Source organism: Passer domesticus, chromosome 11 (assembly GCF_036417665.1).
Source record: "Passer domesticus isolate bPasDom1 chromosome 11, bPasDom1.hap1, whole genome shotgun sequence".
Taxonomy (NCBI): Eukaryota; Metazoa; Chordata; class Aves; order Passeriformes; family Passeridae; genus Passer; species Passer domesticus.
Window position 1 is genome coordinate 14,750,829 of NC_087484.1, and position 24,074 is coordinate 14,774,902.

At 41.3% G+C, this 24,074-nt stretch overlaps 1 protein-coding gene across 4 annotated transcripts; it reads left to right on the forward strand.

Annotated features, from left to right (window-relative positions):
• Window positions 1-1,937: 1,937 nt before the first annotated feature.
• SLC16A14 (solute carrier family 16 member 14) lies at window positions 1,938-16,618 on the forward strand. 4 transcript variants are annotated; one of them, XM_064385880.1, is made up of 7 exons: window positions 1,938-2,358; window positions 3,929-4,634; window positions 6,475-6,692; window positions 6,941-7,239; window positions 8,066-8,209; window positions 12,005-12,997; window positions 14,517-16,618. In XM_064385880.1, exons 4-7 carry the CDS (start codon window positions 6,978-6,980, stop codon window positions 14,663-14,665), a joined length of 1,548 nt encoding a protein of 515 aa, XP_064241950.1. In that variant the 5' UTR covers window positions 1,938-2,358; window positions 3,929-4,634; window positions 6,475-6,692; window positions 6,941-6,977; the 3' UTR covers window positions 14,666-16,618. The 4 variants fall into 4 exon arrangements, with proteins under 4 accessions (XP_064241950.1, XP_064241949.1, XP_064241952.1 ...); XM_064385879.1 differs by lacking the exon at window positions 3,929-4,634; XM_064385882.1 differs by lacking the exon at window positions 3,929-4,634 and having other exon boundaries at window positions 6,552-6,692.
• The last annotated feature ends 7,456 nt before the right edge of the window (window positions 16,619-24,074 follow it).

Genomic DNA, 24,074 nt, shown 5'->3' on the forward strand with positions numbered 1-24,074 from the left:
CAAGGGCAGTTTAAGCAAGGCCATGACCGACCTGCAATACCACAGGTGACAGTCCTGCTTCAAGTGGAAGGCTGGACTGGGTGGATCCCAGAGATCCCTTCCAGCTACCACTTCTAGGACTGTACTGCCACAGTGACAGTAAAGGAAACTGAGTTATCAGTTCTTCCTACTTCTGCCTTCCCCTCTCTCCCTCCATTCCTCTTTCCCTCTAACTTATATTATGTCATCTAATTACCTTTATGTTTAAGAGACTAGTAAAACATCCTTTTTAGTTGGGGTTACTCTGCTTGCCATCCAAGCATTTTACACAGTTAAGATTTGTAAGGCACCAGAGTCTGTCAGACTTTGTTTACCTCTTATTTTAGGGGATCAGGCACCTTATTCTTCTTAGCTAAAAACTGTAGACATTTTCTGATACCATAGGATTGTGCTCTCCATTCTAACAAAATGGGCTTTTTTCCTTACTGAACATAATTTGTACTCTTGCTGTTAGACCTGCACAGTTTAGTGGTTACAATTCAAGTAGATCCACACATAGTCATCTTCCCAAGGGACAACATAAATCCAAAACAATAGCCCAGAACCACTGTGGTATACGAACCAAAACTGCTGAAGCAGTATGACACAGCTGAGTGAATTCTCCATCAGATCAAATCTCTGTGGGCACAAGGATTTAGGCACATAGGCGGCACTCAGGTTCTGGAGGCACTGGGTTAGCAGCCAGTCAAATCTGTTTCTGTGGCAGATTTAAAGGATGTTAGCATGTTAGATAATTTATAAATCCAAGTGTATGTGTCTCAAACTTGAGTAATAACACTAGTCAATAAGTAGAAAATTTCAAGTGCCAAGCCCCTAGCATTAAGCCTTTTAAGAAAGCAGACTCCAGACAAAAAGCTAATGCCAAGTTATAACTTAAATTCTGGGATACAAGTGCCCATACACTGTCGGGCAAGGTATTATTGTAAAAGATGAAATCATCAGGGAACATGTGTACTGTAGAATGACACATATTTGCAATGCACTATCACAGTCTTTTAAAATGGAAATCTAGTTTTGTTTATGATGAAGACATAAATAAACCTAATCACAAGTCTCTGACACTAATCTAGTTATTTATTCTGGAAAAGGATTTCTTTTTGAAGACTACAATGCAAAGTAGTGTAAGTTTTATGTAAAGACCGAAGCCCTAGCAATAATTCATAGTCTGCCACACATTTGAACCCAACCCAGTTAGAAGTGTTTTATATTGATATATTTGATAAATTAGATCCATAATGGATCAGCACATTTTTAATGAAAAAAACAGATCAGACTTGCATTTATCAGTAGATGGAGGAGTCAAGCAAAAATGCAGAAAAAATATTTTAAAAGCCCCAAATTAATATTTTTAGCCCTCTTCTGACCATTTCTTCTCTAACAGATTCTGTGCCACGTTTTGCACATAGGCAGTATGTGTAGCACAAAACATTCCTGTTGGCCTCTCCTCATTTTGTCTTCTCTCATGATACTTCTTACCTCTTCTTGAACAACCTTAATTTATACTACTCAGTGCACTGCTAGGACATCAAGAATCTCTGAGAATCAAAGTTATGTGTGGTGGCATATAGTCACCTTAGCCTGGGTATCTTCACTGCAAATAGAGCAATGAATTGCAGAGTGTAAACCTCATTAGTCAGGTTACTTAGAAAGACGTAACTGAGGAGCGGATACTGGTCCGAAAAAGTAATGTATTTTTGCAGCTCTTCTCCCAAGGGTGGAATATTTTTGAAACTTATTTATAGTGCAAATTAGGTACCATACAGAGAAACTTCCCAAGCTGCATTGTCAGGGTGGTTTGGATACATAAATTCAACCAGCCACTCTGAAATAAACATATTCAACGGCCCTTAAAATCTCGATACTGGCTGATTTTATTGGATCATATCCTCCAGCTCTCTGGGATGTAAATTTCCAGCCATAACCTGTGCAGCAATAAACTTCGTTCAGCCACAAGAGTGTGCATGTGAGAGGATTGCAAATCTGCTCTGCCAAACCAGAATTAGCCGGTATCGCAGGAATGAAAGAGCGTGGAGATTTGAAATTGCAGAGAATGGAGACAAGGCGGTGCAGAGGACGAGCTGCCTGGGGAGCAGGAGGCCCCAGACCGGTGCCGCACTCTTATGGAAAATAAGCCCCAGGGTGGTGAGCAGGGGCGAGGCTGAGCCGGCGCGGGCGCGGAGCGGAGCGGGGCGCAGGTGGACACCGGAGCCCGCCGCAGCCCCCGGGGTCCCGGGGCGCGGAGCAGCGCCGCGGGTTGGGCTGACAGGGGACTCGGTGCCGAGGCGCTCAGGGACGGCGGCGTTGGCGGAGCTCGACGCGGTGAGTACCTCGGGAGGAGCCGGGAGCCACCGCACGGCAGCGGCACCGGAGCGGGAGGGGAACGCGCAGCGGCCACGCCGCCTGCGGCAGAGGCGCGCTGGGCTGCGCTGTGCGGGGCTGCGCTGTGCGGGGCTGCGCTGTGCGGGGCTGAGCTGTCCCGGGCTGTCCGGGGCTGCCCCGGCGCGGGGCTCCCGGGGCCGGGGGCGGCGGCCCCTCGGAGGTGCGGCGGAGCAGGAGCGCGGCTGCCGCAGCGGGGTAACTCGCGGTCATCCTTTGTGCTCGGCGGGCGGGCGGTGCCGCGGCCGCGCCGCCTCCCGAACGCCGCCCCCGCCGCCCGGCCCCGCCGCAGCCCCCGCGGGCCGAGCCCGCGCCCCCTCCCCGGCCCGGGCTGCGCGACAGCCGCTGCTGAGCCGTCCCTGTGGCAGCCCCGCGGCCCGGGCGGTGGCGGCCGTCCCTGCCCCAGCTCTGCTCCGCATAGGTGAACCGAACTGGAGGGCTGGGAGGGCGTCGCGTGTGGAGCTCCCAAAGCGGCTCTCTTGGGAGAAAAAAAGCACATTCCCTGCCTTCGGGCTGCTCCCGAAAGAGGCTGTACAAAAGCCTGTACAAAATAGAGGTGCACGCCTGATGCGAGCTGCCCACGCCCAGGGGAGGAGGGGAGAAAACTGTCCACTATCGGAGCCAGTTCTGCCTGGGGACCGGGCACCACGCGTGGGTCCCACCGGGGCACAGAGCACCGAGCGGTCTCCGGGGAGGCCGCCTGAGCAGGGCTTGGAAGCATCCCTCAGGGAGGGGCAGCAGGGCAGCACCCCGCTCTGGAAACGCAACTGCTGCCGGCTTTATGCAAACTTGTGACCCTGGCAATTAGTTTAGCCTTTTAAGCATTTAATTGCCCTGATTTTGTATCCCTTTCTGGGCTTGCATTTTTATGCACTGGGGCTCTGACTGGCAGAAGTGGCCGGTGTCCACATCTCCGTAAAGCTGCTGACGGATGAAGTGCTTGGCATGTTAGCAAGGTGAAACAAGACTGCTGAAACATATGACAACCAAAATAAACCATGTTTTTAGCAATGTTTCCTCTGTATGCCTTCATCAACCAAATAATTACATGTGGCATGTTTACTGGGGATATTACAAAGTAAACCTCATTACTAGTTATAGTGCGTTTATGAGTTATCCATTGGAACTGGCTTTAAAGTACAATTTTATTCTATAATTTTTAACACTGATGCAGTCAAATGCTGGAGGTAGTTGACCCAATATATGTAAATTATTAATCATATACTTTTTATAGCAAGAGCAGATGTTTTTCAGTGATCTAGTTGAACTACAAGCTAGAGAGCCATAGCTCCACTGATGGTACATGGAACTTGGGTGTTTTGCTGCTAACTTAGGTCTTATTACAGCATCTGCATTTGTCCCTAAAATAGTTCATGAGTCAGGTTTTCAGAAAAGCTCAGCATCTTTGCAGGCACTAATGCTTGGGCCATTTTTCTAAGAGCTCTGCATACTTTGTGTGCATATAATCTAAAAAGCTTTTCTGGGGAAAAAAAAAAATCTCATTCTTTTACAGGTGACCAAATAAGAATCTAGATTCCCCTGCCTTTAAATGACATTCTTCCTGAGGAGCTGTATTCAAACACTGTTACTTGCTTGTTGGGGAGACTGGCTGGCTTCATCAGCTGCTGTCATTTTCGCTACAGTTTCTCTAGGATTTCACAATTGCAAAGAGTTCATTTGGCTCCTCTGCCTTTCATGAGCCTGCTCTTGGCAGTGCTGTGTGGGAAGAAGGTTGAAGGCAGTATGTGCCTTTCCTCTGGGTGCAACAGGCCATGGGACAATCAGACTGTCCTGGGAAGGGGATCCAGGCATCCAATCCTTGCTTATCCAGAGACTGAGAGTTTGTGCAGTTATTGGAGATGACCTCCTCTGCTTTTGAGTGTATTCACTCTGAACTTGTCACCTTAGTGAAAAGTTAATAGTATGAAAGCAATAATAAGCAAGAATTCAGTTCAAATGGTAAATGCATTTTCTGAAGATTTGTGGGGGTTGATACAAGCATGACATTAACTTGCATCTACTCAATCTAAGCCACTTCTGTCAGCAAGACTGCAAAGAGGAGTGTCATAACTTTGCAGCTCAATATCAATTGTTTTTCTTCAAATAATTTAAAATATGTAAAAGATGTGCCTATTTCCTGTCCAAAGAAGAAAATTTTTTTGTATCCAGTATCAGGATTCAGGTGTGCACAAAACCAATCAAAAGTATAGGAGAGAAAGGTGAGGCTTTACATTTAATCTTGACTCTGAATCTTCAGTTACATAATTTTGTGTTCCATTATCTAAGATGCACTGTAATATCCCTCATACATTTTCATTAATCTTATGCAGAGCATGTGCAACAGCTTGCGATTTTCCTTCATTCTGCCTCTTCTCATTATTTCCCATTAACATGATTATTCATTGTGTTTATCACCTTTTTGCACCTAGTCTCTCTCTGCCTTGTGAGTGGGCTGAATCCTCTGTAAGTAGTCCAGTAACCTACAGCAACAGAGGATCTGGCTCCAAGTTCGTTATTAGGAAAGGCTTGAGATGTCATCTTTAAGACCTATCTTTTGCAGAAGAATGGTGAGGTATAATTATGACTAAGGCTGTCCTCTTTAATTTAATTAATAATATAATTTACTAATTGTGACCAGGCTGTCCTTTTATGGTCAGAAAACCAGTCCGTATCAGTGCAAGGCTCTGACTTGTTCCCCTGCTGCTCGTCCTGCCTCAAACACCCTGCAGGACCTCTCAAAGGACCTCTAAGCCCTATCCCATTCTCTGTTTCCCAGTTTGGAAAGCAACAGCCTGGAAGGCATTTCAGTATCCATTTCCACTGGCAACTCATCAATTGATCCCAGCTTATCTGTCTGTGCAGCAAGTGTTAAATGTGCACAGTTCTTGTTCTTCCTCACTGTGTCACCAATACCTCCCATGGCCAAGTCAGGGCTAATGACAACTGAGTCACTATAGAACACATCCATCTGTTCAAGATTTGCTACCAGGAGTGCAACATATTTTAGCTGCAGCTCACTTATGAGGCAGATCAGCGTGCTCTCAGAACCTACATGCTCAAGCTGCCCTTAGTTACACATGATTACCTGCCCTGCCAGGAAGGGTCAGGTGGCGTTTGAGCACAAAGGGAACTTAGGCAGCAGCCAGGCTGGAGAGGCTGCACGTATCCACAGGTGTTCACTGGTGCTGGGACTGGCCAGCTCTGACCCCAGCTATGGATTACTGTGGAATGCCCCAGAGCCTTCTCTGTGTGTTTATCTAGCAATAAGAAAAAAGGTAAAACTGTTTGGAAAGGTAGTAACTTGAGAAGCAAAATGTACTCACGTATTTAAAGACAAATTTTGAGTTGGGACAGAATCTGGGTTTGTCTGTTCACTGCCTGTTTGCAGCAGTGAGGAGCCAGCCCAGGCACACATTCTGAGAGCTCACAGGAGACATAAGGACCTTTTAAAAACAATTTTTGATATCTTTTCCCCCTTTCCACTGACATGAAGCTGATGTTTCTTTTTATTTCTCTGAAGAAGAAAAGAAGACAAAAAAAAAACCTTCTCTGGTAATTTGTATCATTGCATTTCTAGTCTCCATGGAAACCTATGTGGTGCTCCACAGTTGGGTAAGATTTGAATCTGTTGCAGCAGAAATCAGATGGAGGGAAGACTGGGTTATACACCTTGACTGTTAATCAATTAAAAGTGGTTTTGAAATTATTTTCACCTTGTGTTGCAATCTTTACTCAGAGTAACAGTATAAATCAAAGTAATCAAATTAAGCTAGTGTGACCTGATCCTATGTACACCTATGCATGTAACTCTGTCACTCAGTTTGATTCTGATGGGCATTGACATTAATTTGGAAGAATTCTTTGTTTTTAGTAGGATTATAAGGATTAATACTATGGAAACTGAACACATAATAACAAACTGTTGTCATGTTGAGTCTATTAAAAAGAGGGGCAGTAACAATTGCCTTGTTGTGATTTATGTAAGCAAAACATTTTAAAAATTAAGAATCTGAATTCCTTATCTTTTGCTGTCTTCATTCTTGTTCTTCCACTTCTAAGGAAAAAATACATCCCCAAACTGGTTTCCTCTGAAAAGATGTGGTAACTTCATCTACCTGCTGCTTCTTTACTCCAAGCTTTATGAACTTGAACACAAAGGCACATCATCTTATTGGGACAGCAGAAGGTAACATAGAGAAGTAATATACAGAGGGAGACCAATCTGTTTTGTGACCACAGTCAACCCATGAAGAGTGAGGGCTCTCAGCCACATAAAAGTAAGTAAAATATATAGTAATGGAAATAATGCAGCCTACTGTCAGCCTGTAAATACTCCTGCATAGACAGCCATGATAACAAGTTACACAAATAAATTAATTGGACAATTTTCTAAGCATTTTACATTTGAACAATGAAGTCACAGTATTCACTACAACTGCACTAACTATGGTGGTGAAATATGGTAGTGATTTATGGCATTCACCATAACCAAACCACAAAATCTGATTATTTTGTATGTTTTTAGGTATTTACTGCATTTGCTTCAGAATACTGTGGAGAAAATGTATGCTAGCCGAGAGGATATTGGATATGATTTTGGGGATGACTCAAAAGTTGGAAGTAAGCCAATTAAACCTAATCCAAACATCGATGGAGGATGGGCTTGGATGATTGTACTTTCCTCTTTCCTTGTGCACATTCTCATCATGGGTTCCCAAATGGCCCTTGGAATACTCAACATGGAATGGCTTGAAGAGTTTAATCAAAGTCGTGGCTTAACAGCGTGGGTTAGCTCCCTCAGCATGGGCATCACGCTTATTGTAGGTATGTGCCAGCATCACATATATTAAAACTGGATATATTTTCAGAATATGTTTGCCATTCATCCCTAAAGTATTTTCTTATGGTTGTCCCAAGCTGACCTTTAAAGTCACCAGGACCAATTTTACAATGTGGATGGAGAAAGGGAATAACAAGGAAGATGACAGGGAAGACAGTTAGCCCAGGAGACTGCTTGAGCAGGAAAGGAAGCCTGTGACTTCCAGGTCTGCCTAGAATTAAGAAAATATGATCTGTGAAGCTTGGAGTCATCCCCATGCTCTATCTGTGAGGAGAAAATGTTGAATTCACACAGTTTATATTTCAGTTTGGCAGCTGAATGAAAATGTATTTTTTTAGCTGTAGTTGGATCAACCCAAAATAGTATCTGGAGGAAATGTTTGTGTATATGTGTACATACACATGTATGACTCCCTAAATGAAGACTGAAAAAAGTTATGTTTATATCTGCCTAAATTATTCTACTGAAAACAAGATAAAATGCTTAACTTCTAGTTACTTGTGAAAATGTCTTGCACTCCTACAGCATCAGCATGAGGAACAGGTGTTTCAGCTTATTCTTCTGTTTAAACTGATGGGCAACTTTGATTGCAGGTCTGGCAGGTATTTGCTAAGTATTTAATCAGTTGGTTGTATTTCTCTTTCCATGATTTTAAGAAGTAATTTTAAGAAGTAAACAAACTGAGTTGCATGAGTTTTTGCCTGATGTTTTAACATTTTATTGAAAACATTAAGAAACTTACGGTGAAAAATTATTAGAGCTTAAATAATTAAATAAATAATTTATCATTTATTTCATGTTTTTTAACAGGTCCTTTTATTGGTTTATTCATCAGCATGTGTGGGTGCCGCACGACAGCCATAATTGGAGGGATCCTGAATGCCCTGGGCTGGATACTGAGTGCCTATGCCTCAAATGTGCACTACCTCTTCCTCACCTTTGGACTGACAGCTGGTGAGAGCTGCACTAATGTTTGAAGGTTCTTTCAATTATTTTTGATTCCTTTGAAGCTGATTTGAGTGAGTAAATAGGGAAGGTAGACTGTAAAGTTATTCCAGCTCTGCTTTTACACTTTTTACAGCCTGTTATCTTTTTAGGAAACTTATTTATTCAGTGGATTGGGCCCAGTGACTTCTGTTGTTGTTTAAATTTGCCATGTGAAAGTGGAATTTCTATCAGTTTCACCCAAATGAATACATTAGAGGACATTTTTAATTAGGGGAGTTACTGTAACCCAAACCCTGACCAGTAAAATTTAAAGATGAATTTCATATCTAGCTAACTCCTCTCCTTGTCACAGGAAAGAATAACAAATGTTTTCTCCAGAAGTTGCTCCACATTAATAAAATACTGGAATGTGAAGACTCAGCACTGCTTCAAAACCCATTTTAAAGGTTGGAGTGGGTTACAGCTGGTAGGCAGCTAAGCTGCACACAGCTGCTCACTCCCTCTCCCACAGTGGGATGGGGAGAGAATCAGAAAGGTAAAAATAAGATAAAGAGAGTTTGGTAGATAAAGCAAAAGCTGAATACACAAGCAAAACAAAGATAAGAAACTCATTCACTACTTCCCACGGGCAGGCAGGCAGGCATGCAGCTGTTTCCAGTAAAGCAGGGCTTGGTCACGTGTAGCTATCACCTGGGAAGACATTGCCACAGCTCCAAGTGTTCCCCCTTCCTCCTCCTTTCCCCAGTTTTACTGCTCAGTACAACGTCTCGTGGTGTGGGATGTCCCTTCAGTCAGCTGGGGTCCCCTGTCCCACTGCATCCCCTCCAGCTTCTCTGCCACTCACAGGGGGTGAGGAACACAAGGCCTTGTGAGAAACAGAAAAGGCCTTGGTGCTGTGTAAACAGTGTCCAGCAACAGCTAAGCATGCTAGCAGGGATTGGGTCACAAATCCAAAACACAGCACCAGATGAGCTGCTAAGAAGCAAATTAACTCTCTCCCAGCCTCACTTAGGATAATGTATGGAGCTGTATTTCATATGCAGTTTCTAATAACATTTATTCATATTATATCAACAACCACTCAGAGCAACTAATATCACTACAATTTTTAAAATCAAAATGACTGATGTAATGTTTTGTCATTTTAATGAAATTAGGTGTCTAGAAAACCTTTTGACAAGCAAAGAGCAAGAGCCCAAGCAAAATACAAAAAGATGTGGGTTTAGGCATCTTCCTTCAAAACCAACAAATCCTTAGTGCTTGAATGCTCAGTTTCTAACAATGTTTCTTGTGAAAAAATTCAGTTACATAAAGTAAGTTATGTAGAGGAACCAGTATTAAGTACTTAAAGCACTACTCAGTTTTGTTTGGTGCTCATTTCTGAAAATAGATACTGTTAACAGATATGAAACAAAAACGTGAAAGTTATCCATGTAAGAAATGCAAAATTTGGGCTTTAATTACTATCTCAGCAACACTGAGCAGTTCAAGGGGCTTTGAAATGTTACTCACTCCACAGATAACAAATTGAAAATTTGCAAATGAAGCACTGTCTATGTTACATTTGCCAGAGGGCAACATTATGGAAAAAATGGACTGTTTGCAATATTAGTAATAGCTTCAGTACTCTATATAATCTTAAACTGTCCTTTCATAGAATTTCATAGAAATCTACAGAATTTCTATACATAAATTTCTATCTAGCTTTTTGGATGGAGAAATACTGAGCTTAGCAAAGATCACTCTGATGACCCTTTACACCACCATACCGTAGACTTCAGTAATGTTGTAAATTCCTGAAAAAAGAATAATGATCACAGAGAGGATCCCGCCTTTTCAAGAATTTCTGTTTTCATATATATTGAATATAATCAAGCAGGCAGGAATCTACACAGTTCTTCAGCCCCTGCTGCTTTTCAGAAAGAGCACACACAAACCAAAAAATGGCAGAGTTTAAGTAGAGAATTTAAAGAGGAGTTTAAATTTAAAAACAGATTTTCTGGGGGGAAAAAAAAAATCAGAGACAAACTTTTATATGAGATGGAGAAGTGAGATGTTGCAGGAGTAATTCTGTCCAGGAAAACAGCGTAGAGATACCTGAGAGGTTCCTTCCAGCTCCATGAGACCTCTGCTCACTGTCCCTCCCTCATGATCTCCTCACTCACCCTCAGTCCTGCCCGCTCACTCCCGTCCCCTCACTCACCATCCCCTCAGTCCTGCCACTTGCTCCCATCCCCTCACTCACCATCCCCTCAGTCCTGCCCACTCAGTCCCATCCCCTCACTCACCATCCCCTCAGTCCTGCCCACTCAGTCCCATCCCCTCACTCACCATCCCCTCAGTCCTGCCCACTCAGTCCCATCCCCTCACTCACCATCCCCTCAGTCCTGCCCACTCAGTCCCATCCCCTCACTCACCATCCTCTCAGTCCCGGCCCATCCGTGGAAGTCTCTCCATGTTCTCATGGCTGCTCCTGGAAAGCCGCTTTTCCCTTGCGGTGGCCACCTCTTGCTGCCATCACCTCTGGGCCTCCACGCTGCGCTTGTGGGCCTGCTCATGGCTGCTGCCTTCAGTTCATCCGTCCGATCCCAACCTCATCTGTCCATCCGCAGCCACCCTCAGCACATTCCCGAGGGCCCCTTCCCTCAGGGAGCTCCTCGCAGCCCCAGGAGCAGGGGCTCTCCGGGGGGCAGAGAGGCCTCAGAGTCTGTGGTCAGGTGTAGGGAGGGACAATGGTGCAAAATAGAAGCCCAAAAATAAAAGCTCAATTGTGTATTTGCCTAGGAAAGAAAGAAATACTTCTAACAAGCAAAATGGGTCAGCTCTGGCCAGGGTCACTGCTATGATGTTGAAGGGCTTTTTTCAGGCTTTTTTGGAATCATGGCTTTCTCTGGCCTAGCTGCAGCTACATCATGCTGCAGCTGCATGCAGCTACGTTAGCACCTATTTAGGAAAACAAAACAGTCACAAAACACTTCTGAATTACAATCACAGTGAGTTGGGAAGCATTTTCTGCATACACCTGTTCCAATCCAAATCCCTCTATGAAGAATTTGCTGTGAGAAAAAATGGTGAACTGTTACTTCTAATGATGTGTTTGCACACCTCATTGCTTTCTGCTTGAAGTACATGCCATGAATACCCACCCTGGTTTTTAACTGCAGGTGAGGGGTTTTCAACAGAATTAGAGATCTACCTTGTAAGACTGAGCAGCTGCTGTGTGGCCCTCCCTGGAATGCCCAAAGAGAACCAACCTGGAGGCCACCTAAAGTCCCAGCAGTGCACTAACCCCATGTGCTGGCTTCTCAAATACATGTCATGGTCACTATTACTGAACAAGGACAGGAACTCAGTGGGAATCTTCATTGCTGGGGAGTTTAGGTGAAAGCAACAAGATGTGCTCACTAAGCAGTTCTGGTCACTGATACCATCAGATGTGGGTATTATAATTGCAGATATTTCAAAATAGGCTGTGTCTATGTTTGCCCCCATAGTAACTGTCACTGATTGATTGTGGGACATTTGTAACTTTCCAATGTTGACATGCTGACCTGAGATAAAGGTTTTCTATTCCATGTGTTTAGTTTTTCCAGCAATAAATATTAGTATTGCATTCTCACTGGAAATGAGTATTGCAGAATTTGGAAAACACTACAAGACAGAAATGAAAGCTAACATCAGAACTATTATTGGTTTTACTACTATGCTTACACAAAAATTAGGAATAAAACTGATTTTTTTTTTCACTGCTTTTTATGTTGCTGGCAAACAGTTCAGATTTATTTAATTTTTTTTTTATAGGCATTGGAAGTGGCATGGTTTATCTACCTGCAGTGGTCATGGTAGGGCAATATTTTCAGAACAGAAGAGCACTTGCACAAGGGCTCAGTACCACAGGAACGGGGTTTGGAGCTTTCCTAATGACTGCCTTATTGAAGTACCTCTGCACTGAATTTGGGTGGAGGAATGCCATGTTCATCCAGGGAGCCATCTCCCTGAACCTTTGTGTCTGCGGGGCACTCATGAGACCGCTCTCTCCCAAAGAGCTCCGTGAAAAATATGTGGTGAGAAATGATAGCGAAGAAAATCAGGCAAAAGCTCTGTCCCATTCTACAGAGACTATAAAATCTAATGGAGTCCTTGGTGAAGAACCAGAGAAAAAAGAAGAGGCAGCAAATGAAGAAGTGCTTGGCAATGTGCAGCACACAGAAATTGGAGGTAAATCTGGAAGTGGAAGGAGCATGTATGGACTGCGCCTCTTTAAGACAGTGAGCCAGCTGACAATTACAGTCAGGAAGGGCTTTGCACTCTGGTACTCCAGCTACTTTGGAGCTGCATCACTGTTTACCAATAGAGTATTTGTGGCCTTTATCATTTGGGCTTTGTTTGCCTATAGCAGCTTTGTCATTCCCTTTATTCACCTTCCAGAAATAGTCAAGCAGTACAACTTATCTAGGCAGGACAATGTATTTCCTTTGACATCCATTATAGCCATTGTTCATATTTTTGGTAAAGTGATCCTTGGAATCATCTCTGATCTGCCGTGCATCAGCACATGGAATGTCTTCCTCATGGCTAACTTTACCTTGGTCACCTGCATTCTTACTTTGCCACTAATGCAGACATACATTGGCCTGGCTGTGGTTTGTGCTCTAATAGGATTTTCTAGTGGCTATTTTTCTCTAATGCCTGTTGTGACTGAAGATTTAGTTGGAACTAAACACCTTGCAAATGCCTATGGCATCATCATTTGTGCCAATGGAATATCTGCTTTGTTTGGACCACCCTTTGCAGGTAAAAAGTTCAAATTGCTAACCAACAGATGTTTGTGTAATGACCGTGTGACTCTTTGTATTATTAAACTTATGCTATGAGCATGTGCAGTTAACAAAATCACAGCTGCTCCAGAATGGACATAACATTGAGCTTTACATTGTACAGATTTACAGGTCACATCTGCTGGGTTCTAGCTCACTGCCCTCACATTGCAAATTACAGTTCTTGGACATAGCCCCAAATCTATTACAACCTATCCTTAAAATGGTATGTTTCCTTAAAATAGTTACCATACACTTTTTCTTTTGTTAAATGAGAAAGGTGTAACCCATTTTTTCATGTTTTGTATACTATATGCACTATTCATTTACCCACATGAAGAAATGGTGATTAGTTCTCAGGGTAGGCAGCTGTCTGTACCACAGCATTACCCCAAGGACTGTGCTGTGTGTTTGGGTGTCCCCATTCCAAACTGCCAGCTCATGTGTTGATTTAGCTACATTTGCTTTGCCTTCCTTCAGCCAGAAATGCCTACTTTGGGGACTTCACTGCTCATAAACTCTTTTCTGCCATCCCCAGCAAAAGGGAGAAGTGTATGTATGCTATCCCTAGAGTTACTTAGGTTTAAACAGACATTCGTTATAAATTTCCTCATAGGAAGAGGTGGGGGAGTACAGAAGAGATACAGGTACTGATTGTCAGTATTATATCAGACTTGAGCTCTCTTACCGAGGTGCTGCTGTGAGAAATCTTGGGGATGTCATGGCTATAGTCAGCCAGGGACAGCTCTAGGCTGAAGAGAAGCCTGAGCAGCATGAGCAGCCCTGGAAAACGAGAGCCCCTTCTCTCCACACCACTGGGTGAGCGACACGAGTGAGAAGAAAGCTCTCTCAGTGCCCCTTGAAAGCAGCAGTGTTTTACTCTGCCACATTCCCTCAGCACCTCCCAGTCTGTGCTAAACCTGTCTCTGAATTTGGTCTTTGGTTAGGAAGCAAATTGGATGCAAGCAGCTGATGTAAAGAGAGCTCCAGATCTTGTGGGAACATCGCAATGCAGCCAGTGTGGAGTGAGGCAGTTTTGCTTATTTGGGTTCTCAAACCTTCCCAAAGCAATGAAGAAGTAACTTTAATGAAGAAGTAACTTTAATGTGTTTTTGCAAAGGAATTGAGGCTGGAATGAGAGTCATTGCAGTATTGAGATTGTATCTCTTGAACAGTCTTCTATTGGTATGTGAGGCTTAGAAACAGCTATGGGGAATGTGTTTGCTTGCACAAGGCAGAGCATTTGAAATACCCAATACTGGGCATTTTACAGAGGCAGTGATAGGGAGGAGGATCTAATTGGTTTGGGATTACAAAATGTCAATTTTGAAATCAAACCTGTGATAACTTGTTTGAAAAATACTGGTTTTCCACAAAGCATCTGTGGATTTGACAGAAATGTCATGAAAGAAAAGTGAAGTATTTTTTGTATTTTCTTATGAAATGTACTTTTTTGGCAAACTTTGTAACAAACATGTTCTGTCCTTGTTTTCCAGGTTGGATCTATGACATCACACAAAAATACGATTTTTCTTTTTACATAGCTGGATTGCTATACATGGTGGGAATAATATTTTTACTTTTACAGCCTTGTATTCAAAAGAAACAGTCAAGAGAAAAATCTACAGAAGAAGCACAAGTATAGAACAAATTCCAGAACTTTTTTACAGAACTTTTTTGGTTTTGTGTTTCTCTTGTGTGACAGTATGAAGATGTTTTTCATATAGAACCAACCACATTTAGCTGCACTTAATTGAAAAGCAAATGTGCTCCATAAGGCTTATAAATTATTTGAAGTGTGCTTTTAAAATAGTTAATATATTTTACTTTATAACTACCAAATACAGTGATTAAAAGCACACTGCTAGTACTTCAATATTAGAACAATGCTAAGAACACTTACCCTTGCTTCTCTTTTAATATTTCACCATTAACCATTGGTGAAAATCCACTGACTGCAATGCAGTTACTTTGATTTACATTAGTCCTATGAGAGAATTTGGTCAGGACATGAATGATTTATAAAAGTCCTTTCTACTATGTATTCAAGCTGATGAAAGATTAGTTACTGGGTATTAGAAAATGATTGTATTTCTTGCCTGGCTAGTCAAGTACTGTTGAAATACTATTATAATAATTCCATTAATTCAGTGTACTAAAATTACTATTTCTGTGATGCAAATCTGAAGAAAAGGTCTCATATATTTCTGAAGTGATTCAGTTGGACTCAATAGGTCCCTCCCAACCCAGTATATTCTGTGATTCTACTTCAATGATTTTTAATTTTGTTTTTTTAAAGTATCAACTGCATCTAAAGTAGCCATCCTCAATACATAGGCTACATTTTAAATGCTGTGACACTTAATGCACCTGAAGTAGAAAAAACAATAAATGCAGAAACAGGAAACATATGGAAAATATCACTGTGACTGGAAAATGTTTCCAGAAACAGTTTGAGTTCTTTGGCCCCTTTACCTAATTAGAGTTATTGTAGAATTTAATAACATTGCCACTGATTCTTTCCATGGGAATGAACTCTACTATAGCACACTAAATTTTGTTATAATTTAATTTAATTGTTCACCAACTTTGTTACATGTGAGCAGTCGTGTTGCTGCTTGTAATGTATCATGAACTGACTAAGATTCATCATGTCTGAGGAATTTATTCTCTAGAAAATGAGATACTACAGAGCATGGAATAGCTAAAGAGCATTTAAAATACTAAAATAAATTTTCTTAACATTAAGGGTCTGGTAACCTGTGCAGAAGGTGGTGTGTGGTGGTTGAGGGCATATTTTTTTCAGCTTTGAGAGGTGAGTCTGATGTTAATTTTCCTATCAAATAAGAACCACTGTAAGTTTTCATCCTCTTTATGAAATTTCTTTGCATGACAAATCAGGTTCTTAGTTTAATATTTCTACGTGCTGCTGGAATTCCTTAAAAAGCAATTGAAACTATTTGATTATACTGAAGAACTATTGGGAAACAGTTCAGTTCACAACAATATCAATATCCTTATCTTCTTTATAGCTGCAAGGTTGGTTAAGAAAAAGTTCTGAATGTGTATCGTTCTATATTGCAATTCACCAGCTTCTTAGTGTTGCACTTCTACAACTCTTGGCAGGGACATACTTTAAAGTATTCCTTAAGGACCACTGAAGTCAGCCAAGTTAAAAAATAAAACCTTAAGGAACTCTGAATTAGTTTAAGATTTATATCAGTGCAATCATATAGGGTAGTTATGTACGGCCTTTAAAATTCACATAAGACAACTGAGGTGGCACTGAACTGCAACACACGGTGTGAACACACAGTCAGTAACTTCCTAAAATCAACTTTTTTTATTGGAGAAAATGTGCACGTAAATTTTCACATCAGTTCTTTGTTACAGGTTAAATGTCTTCTTGGTGGGAATGCTGCTGATGGCTCATTTGAACTGAGCTGTCTTTTATTGGTGAAATATATATTGTAGTGATGATTTCCCTCATTTGCCTTTTTTTTAAAAAATATGTATCCTTCATACATAGATCTTCACTTTGTCTTTTGTCAAAAGCAACGTTATTTGCATATTACAGTAATAAAAAATATGTTGTTCACTTGTGATATCTGCAATAGATCTTTCTGTAGAGGTTCTTACAGGGCCATATGTTGGGAATAAACTTATGTTACCCAAAAATACACTTCAATTGCTTTGATGGAACATGCACCTTTATTCAGTTAGTTTTTTGTTCTTGGCGTGTTGCTCCCGCCTCCTTTGGAGCTGTGGCTGACATTTGTGTGTGTGAAGGTTCCCAGCCCATTTCCTGTGGGGCTCTTTCATTTCAGGTGTGGCTGTGTCACGCAAGCTCTCCACAAGAGCTTCCCAAAGCACATCACTGTCACACAGCTACTTGTAAGAGAAAGCAGAGGCTTAGAATCATCATTTGGCTTACTCACTGCTGATTATTCTACTCCACAAAATGTGTTTAGACAGCACAGAGGCCTTGTATGAAGGTCATTTGCAGTGCAAGCTGCCCACGCATTTTGAAAGATGCAGTGAACGTTAAACTCACAGCAGATCAGAAGTTTTGCCCAGGGTTGCCAGTGCAAGATATCACATGTTTTTCTGTGAAAAATCTGAGAAGCTATTTTTGGTATAATATCCAAGGCCTTTCTGCCACTGTTTAAAAAAAAAAAAAAAAAAGCAGCTGTAATGCCACGTACTTTCCTGGTGTGTAATTCATACAGCTGCTCTGAAATCAACCAAGCTGTGTAAACTGAAGCCAAAAACCTTGTCAGGATGTAAAAATCACCTCAGAAATACAAATCTGTTTTCAAGGCAAGTAAAAGAGGCCTTGAGGTTTGAACAGAAATGCAATTTTAGAAAACTTTCCGATGTTTTGTAAGGATTAAGCCTGTTTCTCAGGAGAGAACAGAATCTGGTGGAAATAATATAAGGAAGAAAAAAAAATGTAATCTGTTAGATGACAGAGCCATCACCAAAAAAAATAGGAAGATACTCTCTGTCATATATTATCTACTCACTGTAAATTATACAAGAATGCAGAAACATTAATTTTTCCCACAAATTTTCCACTTTTCTACAGATGCAGTTGCAGGACCCTAAGTGCAGTTGTACTCAATGACTCCAATGCAAGTGGTAACAGAAATAGAAAAGCAAAAATCCTGATGTAACTTGTGTTACACACTGCAGATGTAGCTGGAACTGCTTCACTCACTGCCTACAGCAAAACTGTCTCAGAGTACGTGTGGTCCTGGCTGTTCTTATGCAGGCGTACACAACATCCTAGCACACTGTAGTAGAGCAAAAGCAGGGATTATAGGGGGAAAAATGTGTATAAGTGTTGAAATGAAAATGTATGAGCCTTTTAAAAGTTCTCTTTGCATTTCTGCTTACTCTCGGCTATTGCCAATCTTCTTTGCCCATGAAATAAGGACATCCTGAATGGTGAAGTCTTTAATGAAGTTAAAAAAAAATATAGACTAGTTTTTACTATTGCATATTTTTATTTCCAAACACAGTGGTCTATAAAAAAAAAATACAGGAAGAAAAGCAAAGCTGAATCCCAGCCATTCCCAGGGCCTGGACTGTCCCACCATTCCTAGGCTCTGGACTGTCCCACCATTCCCAGGCTCTGGACTGTCCCACCATTCCCTGTCTCTGGACTGTCCCGCCGTTCCCTGTCTCTGGACTGTCCCACCATTCCCAGGCTCCGGACTGTCCCACTGTTACCTGTCTCTGGACTGTCCCACCATTCCCAGGCTCCGGACTGTCCCACCATTCCCAGGCTCTGGACTGTCCCACCATTCCCAAGGCTCTGGACTGTCCCACCATTCCCAGGCTCCGGACTGTCCCACCATTCCCTGTCTCTGGACTGTCCCACCATTCCCTGTCCCTGGACTGTCCCACCGTTCCCTGTCTCTGGACTGTCCCACCATTCCCAGGCTCCGGACTGTCCCACCATTCCCAGGCTCTGGACTGTCCCACCATTCCCAAGGCTCTGGACTGTCCCACCATTCCCAGGCTCCGGACTGTCCCACCATTCCCTGTCTCTGGACTGTCCCACCATTCCCTGTCCCTGCACTGTCCCACCATTCCCTGTCCCTGCACTGTCCCACCGTTCCCTGTCCCTGCACTGTCCCACCATTCCCAGGCTCCGGACAGTCCCGCCGCTCCCGGCTGGCCCCCGCGCGGTGACAGCGGCCCTGCCCCGGGCTCCCTCTGGCGGCCGCAGCTCCCGCAGCTCCCGCAGCTCCCGGCGCTCCCGGGAGGGCTCGTCCCGATCCTCGGGCACGGATCGCGGCCGGGACTGGCGCCGGACACCGCGCAGAGCAGCAGCTCGCTGCCAAAGCACCGCGAAAACACACGCAGTGCTCGCACGGTGGTGTCCACGTTAGGACTTCTTTTACAGGACGTAAGAGTAGCACCTAGTGAACAGTCTAAAATCCTCTGAAATTCACATTGAAAGGGTCTGGATCTCTGGAGAGCAGGAGTTATGCTCAGAACCCCAGTCTGAGAAATGCCATGCTCGGGGTAACTGCAGATACCTGCTGAGTTCAGCCTGCAAGGATGCACTGCACGGCACGGACACACAGAGCTCCCACACTCCACTTTCCAGTCCTGAGTGGAGAGACTGTTCTGTTTCCTCTGTTCAGAAATCCAAATATGCTACTTAATAATCCCACAGAGAGCATCATTCCGGCATATGCATAAATTAGTCTGGAAATAAAAACTCATATTATTTAGGCAATTTTTAAATTCTCTAAATATACTGCTGAAAAGAGAGAAAGGGAGCATGGCTTTACTTGTTCTGATAGTTTACTGCATTATGCCAAAATCATATTTTTATTAGTATGAAACTTAATTCTTTCTAAGATTTCTTTAAATTCCAAAATATCCAAGGCTTTTTGTTAAACTAATGAAAAGTTTACTGCCCTCCACAATACCTTATCCTACTCCACTCACACTCTTCAAATGACAGATGAATTCCAGATATACTGACAAATAATTTCCTGGTCTCTCTTCAATTCATTATCTTCCTCTCCTTTAGTTATTTTTACTCCCTTATTCTCCATTCAATTGTTCCCCAGTCACAATATCAACTGATTTATCTTCAAATTGAAATACATACTAGGACTTTAGCAAGCTTATCTACTCCCATCTGGCCTTCATTTTAAAATTAATGACACGCTCTATTTTCCTGTATTGCCATTTCCTCCTGTGCTTTCTTTGCCCTGTCCTCTTTAACTTGTGCTCACTTTAACTCTCTCTAAAGCATCTGTAATGCTTTGGTAGCCACACAACAGGAGCAGCAGCACAGCCACATCCTCTGGAACTGCCAGTCTGACACAGAACTTTTCTTGAAATCTTGTCCCACGTAGCCTCAAAATAATACAAATCCTGTGAGCAAGCTCATTCTGATTGGGATGCACTCTGCAGCAGACATGTCCCACTCTCCACACTACAAATTTAATCTGCCTCTCTGAAGTCCTTCAGAGCACATCCAGTTGTCACAGCAGAATCAAGAGAACTAAACCCATTTTTAAATTCCTCATAAGGTCTCACTGTGGCTTATGTTCTCATTAATTGCTCCACCCAGAAACCAATGGGCTTCATTCTAGGCCTCTACAGCACCCTTGGGGATAAGAATGAAGTTATTTTACTCTTTAAAACATTTATCTTCCTATTTTCTATAGGCTAAAATATTTTTCTCTCCTACTTGAATTACTGCAGCAGCCTTTTTTCAGGCTCTGACAAGGACAGAAATTACAATTTTGAGGTATTCAGGCCCACAAAAATAAACTTCTTACATGATAGCTGTGAATTTTTTAGCTTTCCATCCCAATTTCCTGACCCTGCGCAGACCAGGAAGCTGGAACACTTGACCTCCCAAAGGCCTTTCCAATAAATTTTCTTTCTTTTGCACCAATAGATTGCCCCCCATTCTCCTGCAGCTTCCAGGCTATCCTTCCAATCCTTTACCCCTCATTTGGCATGGAGAGGATACCCTTAGCTCCAGTTGTCCAATAATGGCAACTTCTGTTATTCACTCTTTAAATTTTCAATTCAACATGTACATACTATTTCCCATAATTTCCTGAGGGCTGGGAAGAGCTTCCTAGCAAGCAAGCAAAAGTCACCTCTTTCTCCTCCTGTGTTTCTAACAGTTCCTTGCTGCAAAATCTAAAAAAAATACTGAAAAAAATCTTTCCTTGTGCTCATGTCTTTTGTTGAAGACATAAAATGTAAGGAATTTTTGTTTGGTGATGAGTTCAGTATAAGGGGATCCCAGTCAGTTTCTAGACACTAAATAATACAAATCACAACACAAAGCAAAGGTTTCACATTTCCAATACTTAATCCTGGAGGTAGTGTGCAACACCCAGCCATGGGTTGCAATGGAATTACCTGGATCACTGTGTTTATTATAAAACAAAATTTGCAGGATAAACACAGCCTTTTAGAGATCTGGTTTTTACTGCAGCCATTCAGTTTGATTCATTTATTGTCTCAAAAAAATGACAATCCTTATTTACTTGTTGTCTTAAGTAAAGCAGACAGATTGATGATTATGTTAAACCATGAATCAAAGCCAACAGGCTGCTCAGCAAAGATAACTATTTCAATTTGAATTTTTTGGGTTTTAAATTTTTACTGTTTCAAATCTGTGTGAAACTTGAGAAAGTCTGGCAATATCTTCAAGCTCCAGAAAGGAAATGATGTACAGGAGCAACGGGACAGGAAGCCGTTTCAGGAAGTCATAGTTACCTCGGCACAGATGGAGGACGTTCCAGAACTCTGGCACCAAACACTGCAGCAATCTCAAGTGGGAAAAAAACACAAGTGGGAAACCAAATACAAGAGACAACAGATTTGTAAAAGCCTGACATTTCTTTCCAATAATTTCAGGTTATGCAGGTACATCTTTAAAAAAACCAAAAACAAAACAAACCAAAACGAACCCAACAAAAAGTCAGCTTTCCCCCCCTATGTTTTCTAGAGAAAATATTATTTAACATGAATATTCAGATTCATTTTTGGATCAACTTTTCCACATACATATAGGTTTTTATGTAAGGACTACTATTTACTCAGAAGGAGGTTAAAAAAACTGAAAAAAATTCTTCAGTCATATGCTTTGGGGAAAAGAATGATGGCTCTGACATCAAGAGTCCCTGTAGTTCTGCTTCTTATCTTACATAGGTACAGTTAAACCAACATGAAATTGAAGGCAGTTCCTTTCCACAGGGATGTGGCATTTTTTGACTTATTCCTTTGTGATCCAGCACAACACAAAACTGTCCTTCTGTAAATGTCCTTCCTAGTGACCAACTGCCCAACCCACAGCCAGCCCATTATTGCTGCTTCTGTGTCCAACTTGGAACTTGGACTTTCGAGTTTACCACTGTTCTCTTCAGATCACTTATCTATTTTATCAAATTCCCGTAATAAAATTACTGGTTCACTACAAAATAGACTCCTGAATTCAATTTGCTACACTTTTAATGAACAATCAGTGGTACATTTTTAAGCTGCATTTTGTTTCCTAACAAAATGAATGCAGCCATCCAGATTTGTACAGGATTTTTTCTCCTTATTTTTCATGGAAGTTGAAATTGTACTGACTATAGGCCTATTTGGATGCAGCAGTTTTCCTTCCAAAGTATTTTGTAAGATTAATTACAAAACTCAACATTGTGTGAATACCTTTGAAAGAGCTTTGAAAATGACATGATTTTAAGACTTTAAGATTTTTTTCTTCTCCCCCCTGCCCAAATATTCCTGAGGTACCCATAGGGGAGGAAGCTATTACCTTCTCTTCCTTCATGCTTGGGTAGGTGGCCCAATATTCTGCAGCTCTCTTTCCCATGCTATATCACACTGCAGAATCAGTTTGCTGTGTTCTCCTTTGCTTTTTTGTGTTCCAAGCATCTCAGTTCTATACAGTTGGTAATTTCCCTCAAATTTCTTATGCAAGTACAAAATGATCTACACAGCCAACTAAAAATGGTCAGGCTGATCTAATTCAAGCCGATACGAAAGAATGCTTCAAATCTTCTCATCCTGGGAATGATGGAGATAAATATTTTCACTGCACATCTATTTAATGTTGAATGATCAAGCAGGGTACCACACACATATCTGACTTTTTCTTTATTAGAAATTATTTATTTCTAGAAATAATAGTATGATCTGGTATGCCTATTCTAAAATATATTTAATATTTAATTTATTTTATTAATGTATGTGAAGCTAACAATGAACTAACTGTGCAAATCTATTGAATTTTAAGTTTTCCATGGCATTATCATTCTGAAAGTGCTGCAGAATATTTGATGACTTGTACTAATTGTTCACTCACCCAAAAATATAAGTAGACCTCTCTTCTTGTTGCTCAACACTATCATCAATTAATTTTCCATCATTGCAAAACCAAATAAAAAATCTTGCTCTATCCTCTTGGCTTCATGAAATAATGAAAAGAAACATAATAATACTTTATTTCACTGCCCAAAAAGAACAGAAAATATCTCAAAACAAACATGAATGTGTACAGCTGTATGGTCCTTCTTATAAATTTAGTAAAATGGTAATGTTAATAGTTCAGGCACCTTATAAAAAAAGTTCTCTAAAAATCCCAATCACATGAAGAGAGATAAAATCTCAGGAACGAAAACCAGGAGATAATAACAGGAAATACCAACAATTAACAGGAAAACATTTTAGTGGCAGGAGAGTACCAAATATTTTGCAGCAAACCACGGATCTGGTGAGAACTATTTATCTGAACTCTCAGTTAGCAAATAAATCAGTACGGATAACTAGAATATTATTTCAGAATATCTATCTATCTATCTATCTATCTATCTATCTATCTATCTATCTATCTATCTATCTATCTATCCTTCCAGTGTATATATGTATGATATGTATGTATATTATATATATGTGGAGAATGAATAGAAAAATAATAGTGTGTGAATACTTAGGAGCAGCAAAGCTCTTAACAGGAGGTGAGGAGGTGTAAAAACATCTGATTGTGTGGAACAGCAAGAACTATGGACAGAAATAATATCAGTATGACAATATAATTCATAAGCATAGTAATTGATACTTGTAATACTTCTATTTATGTTAGCATTTTTCTAAAAAGAAAACACCCTTATTTTGTATTATATTTTTAATAAAAAAATAGAGAGGAACCCCCCAATTTTAGAGATACTTTTAGAAGGAGAAAGAAATTACTACATGTTAGAAAAGAATGGCAACTGTGGCTTTCAATACTTCCTATAGGGAAGGAAACCTCTGAACCACCAATAAGACTTTTCAAGAAAAAGCAGGCAGATCTTATTCATAACCTACTGAATTATTTGTAACCTACTAAAACCACAGAATAACAGTAGAAAACTGCTTGCTAACAATAATTTAATTATCTAAATCATTGCACCCACGTAATGTAAAACAGATCTTTCATTGTGACATCATATTGATATCAAGTAGTGCAGGAAAACCTACAAGCCATGAGTAAAAACCAAAAAGCTAGAATCCTT

Coding starts and splice junctions, on each gene's coding strand:
- SLC16A14 (XM_064385880.1), top strand. CDS start 6,978: ATGTATGCTAGCCGAGAGGATATTGGATATGATTTTGGGGATGACTCA. Junction 8,210..12,004: donor CACCTTTGGACTGACAGCTG/GTGAGAGCTGCA, acceptor TTTTTTTTATAG/GCATTGGAAGTGGCATGGTT. Junction 12,998..14,516: donor GTTTGGACCACCCTTTGCAG/GTAAAAAGTTCA, acceptor CTTGTTTTCCAG/GTTGGATCTATGACATCACA.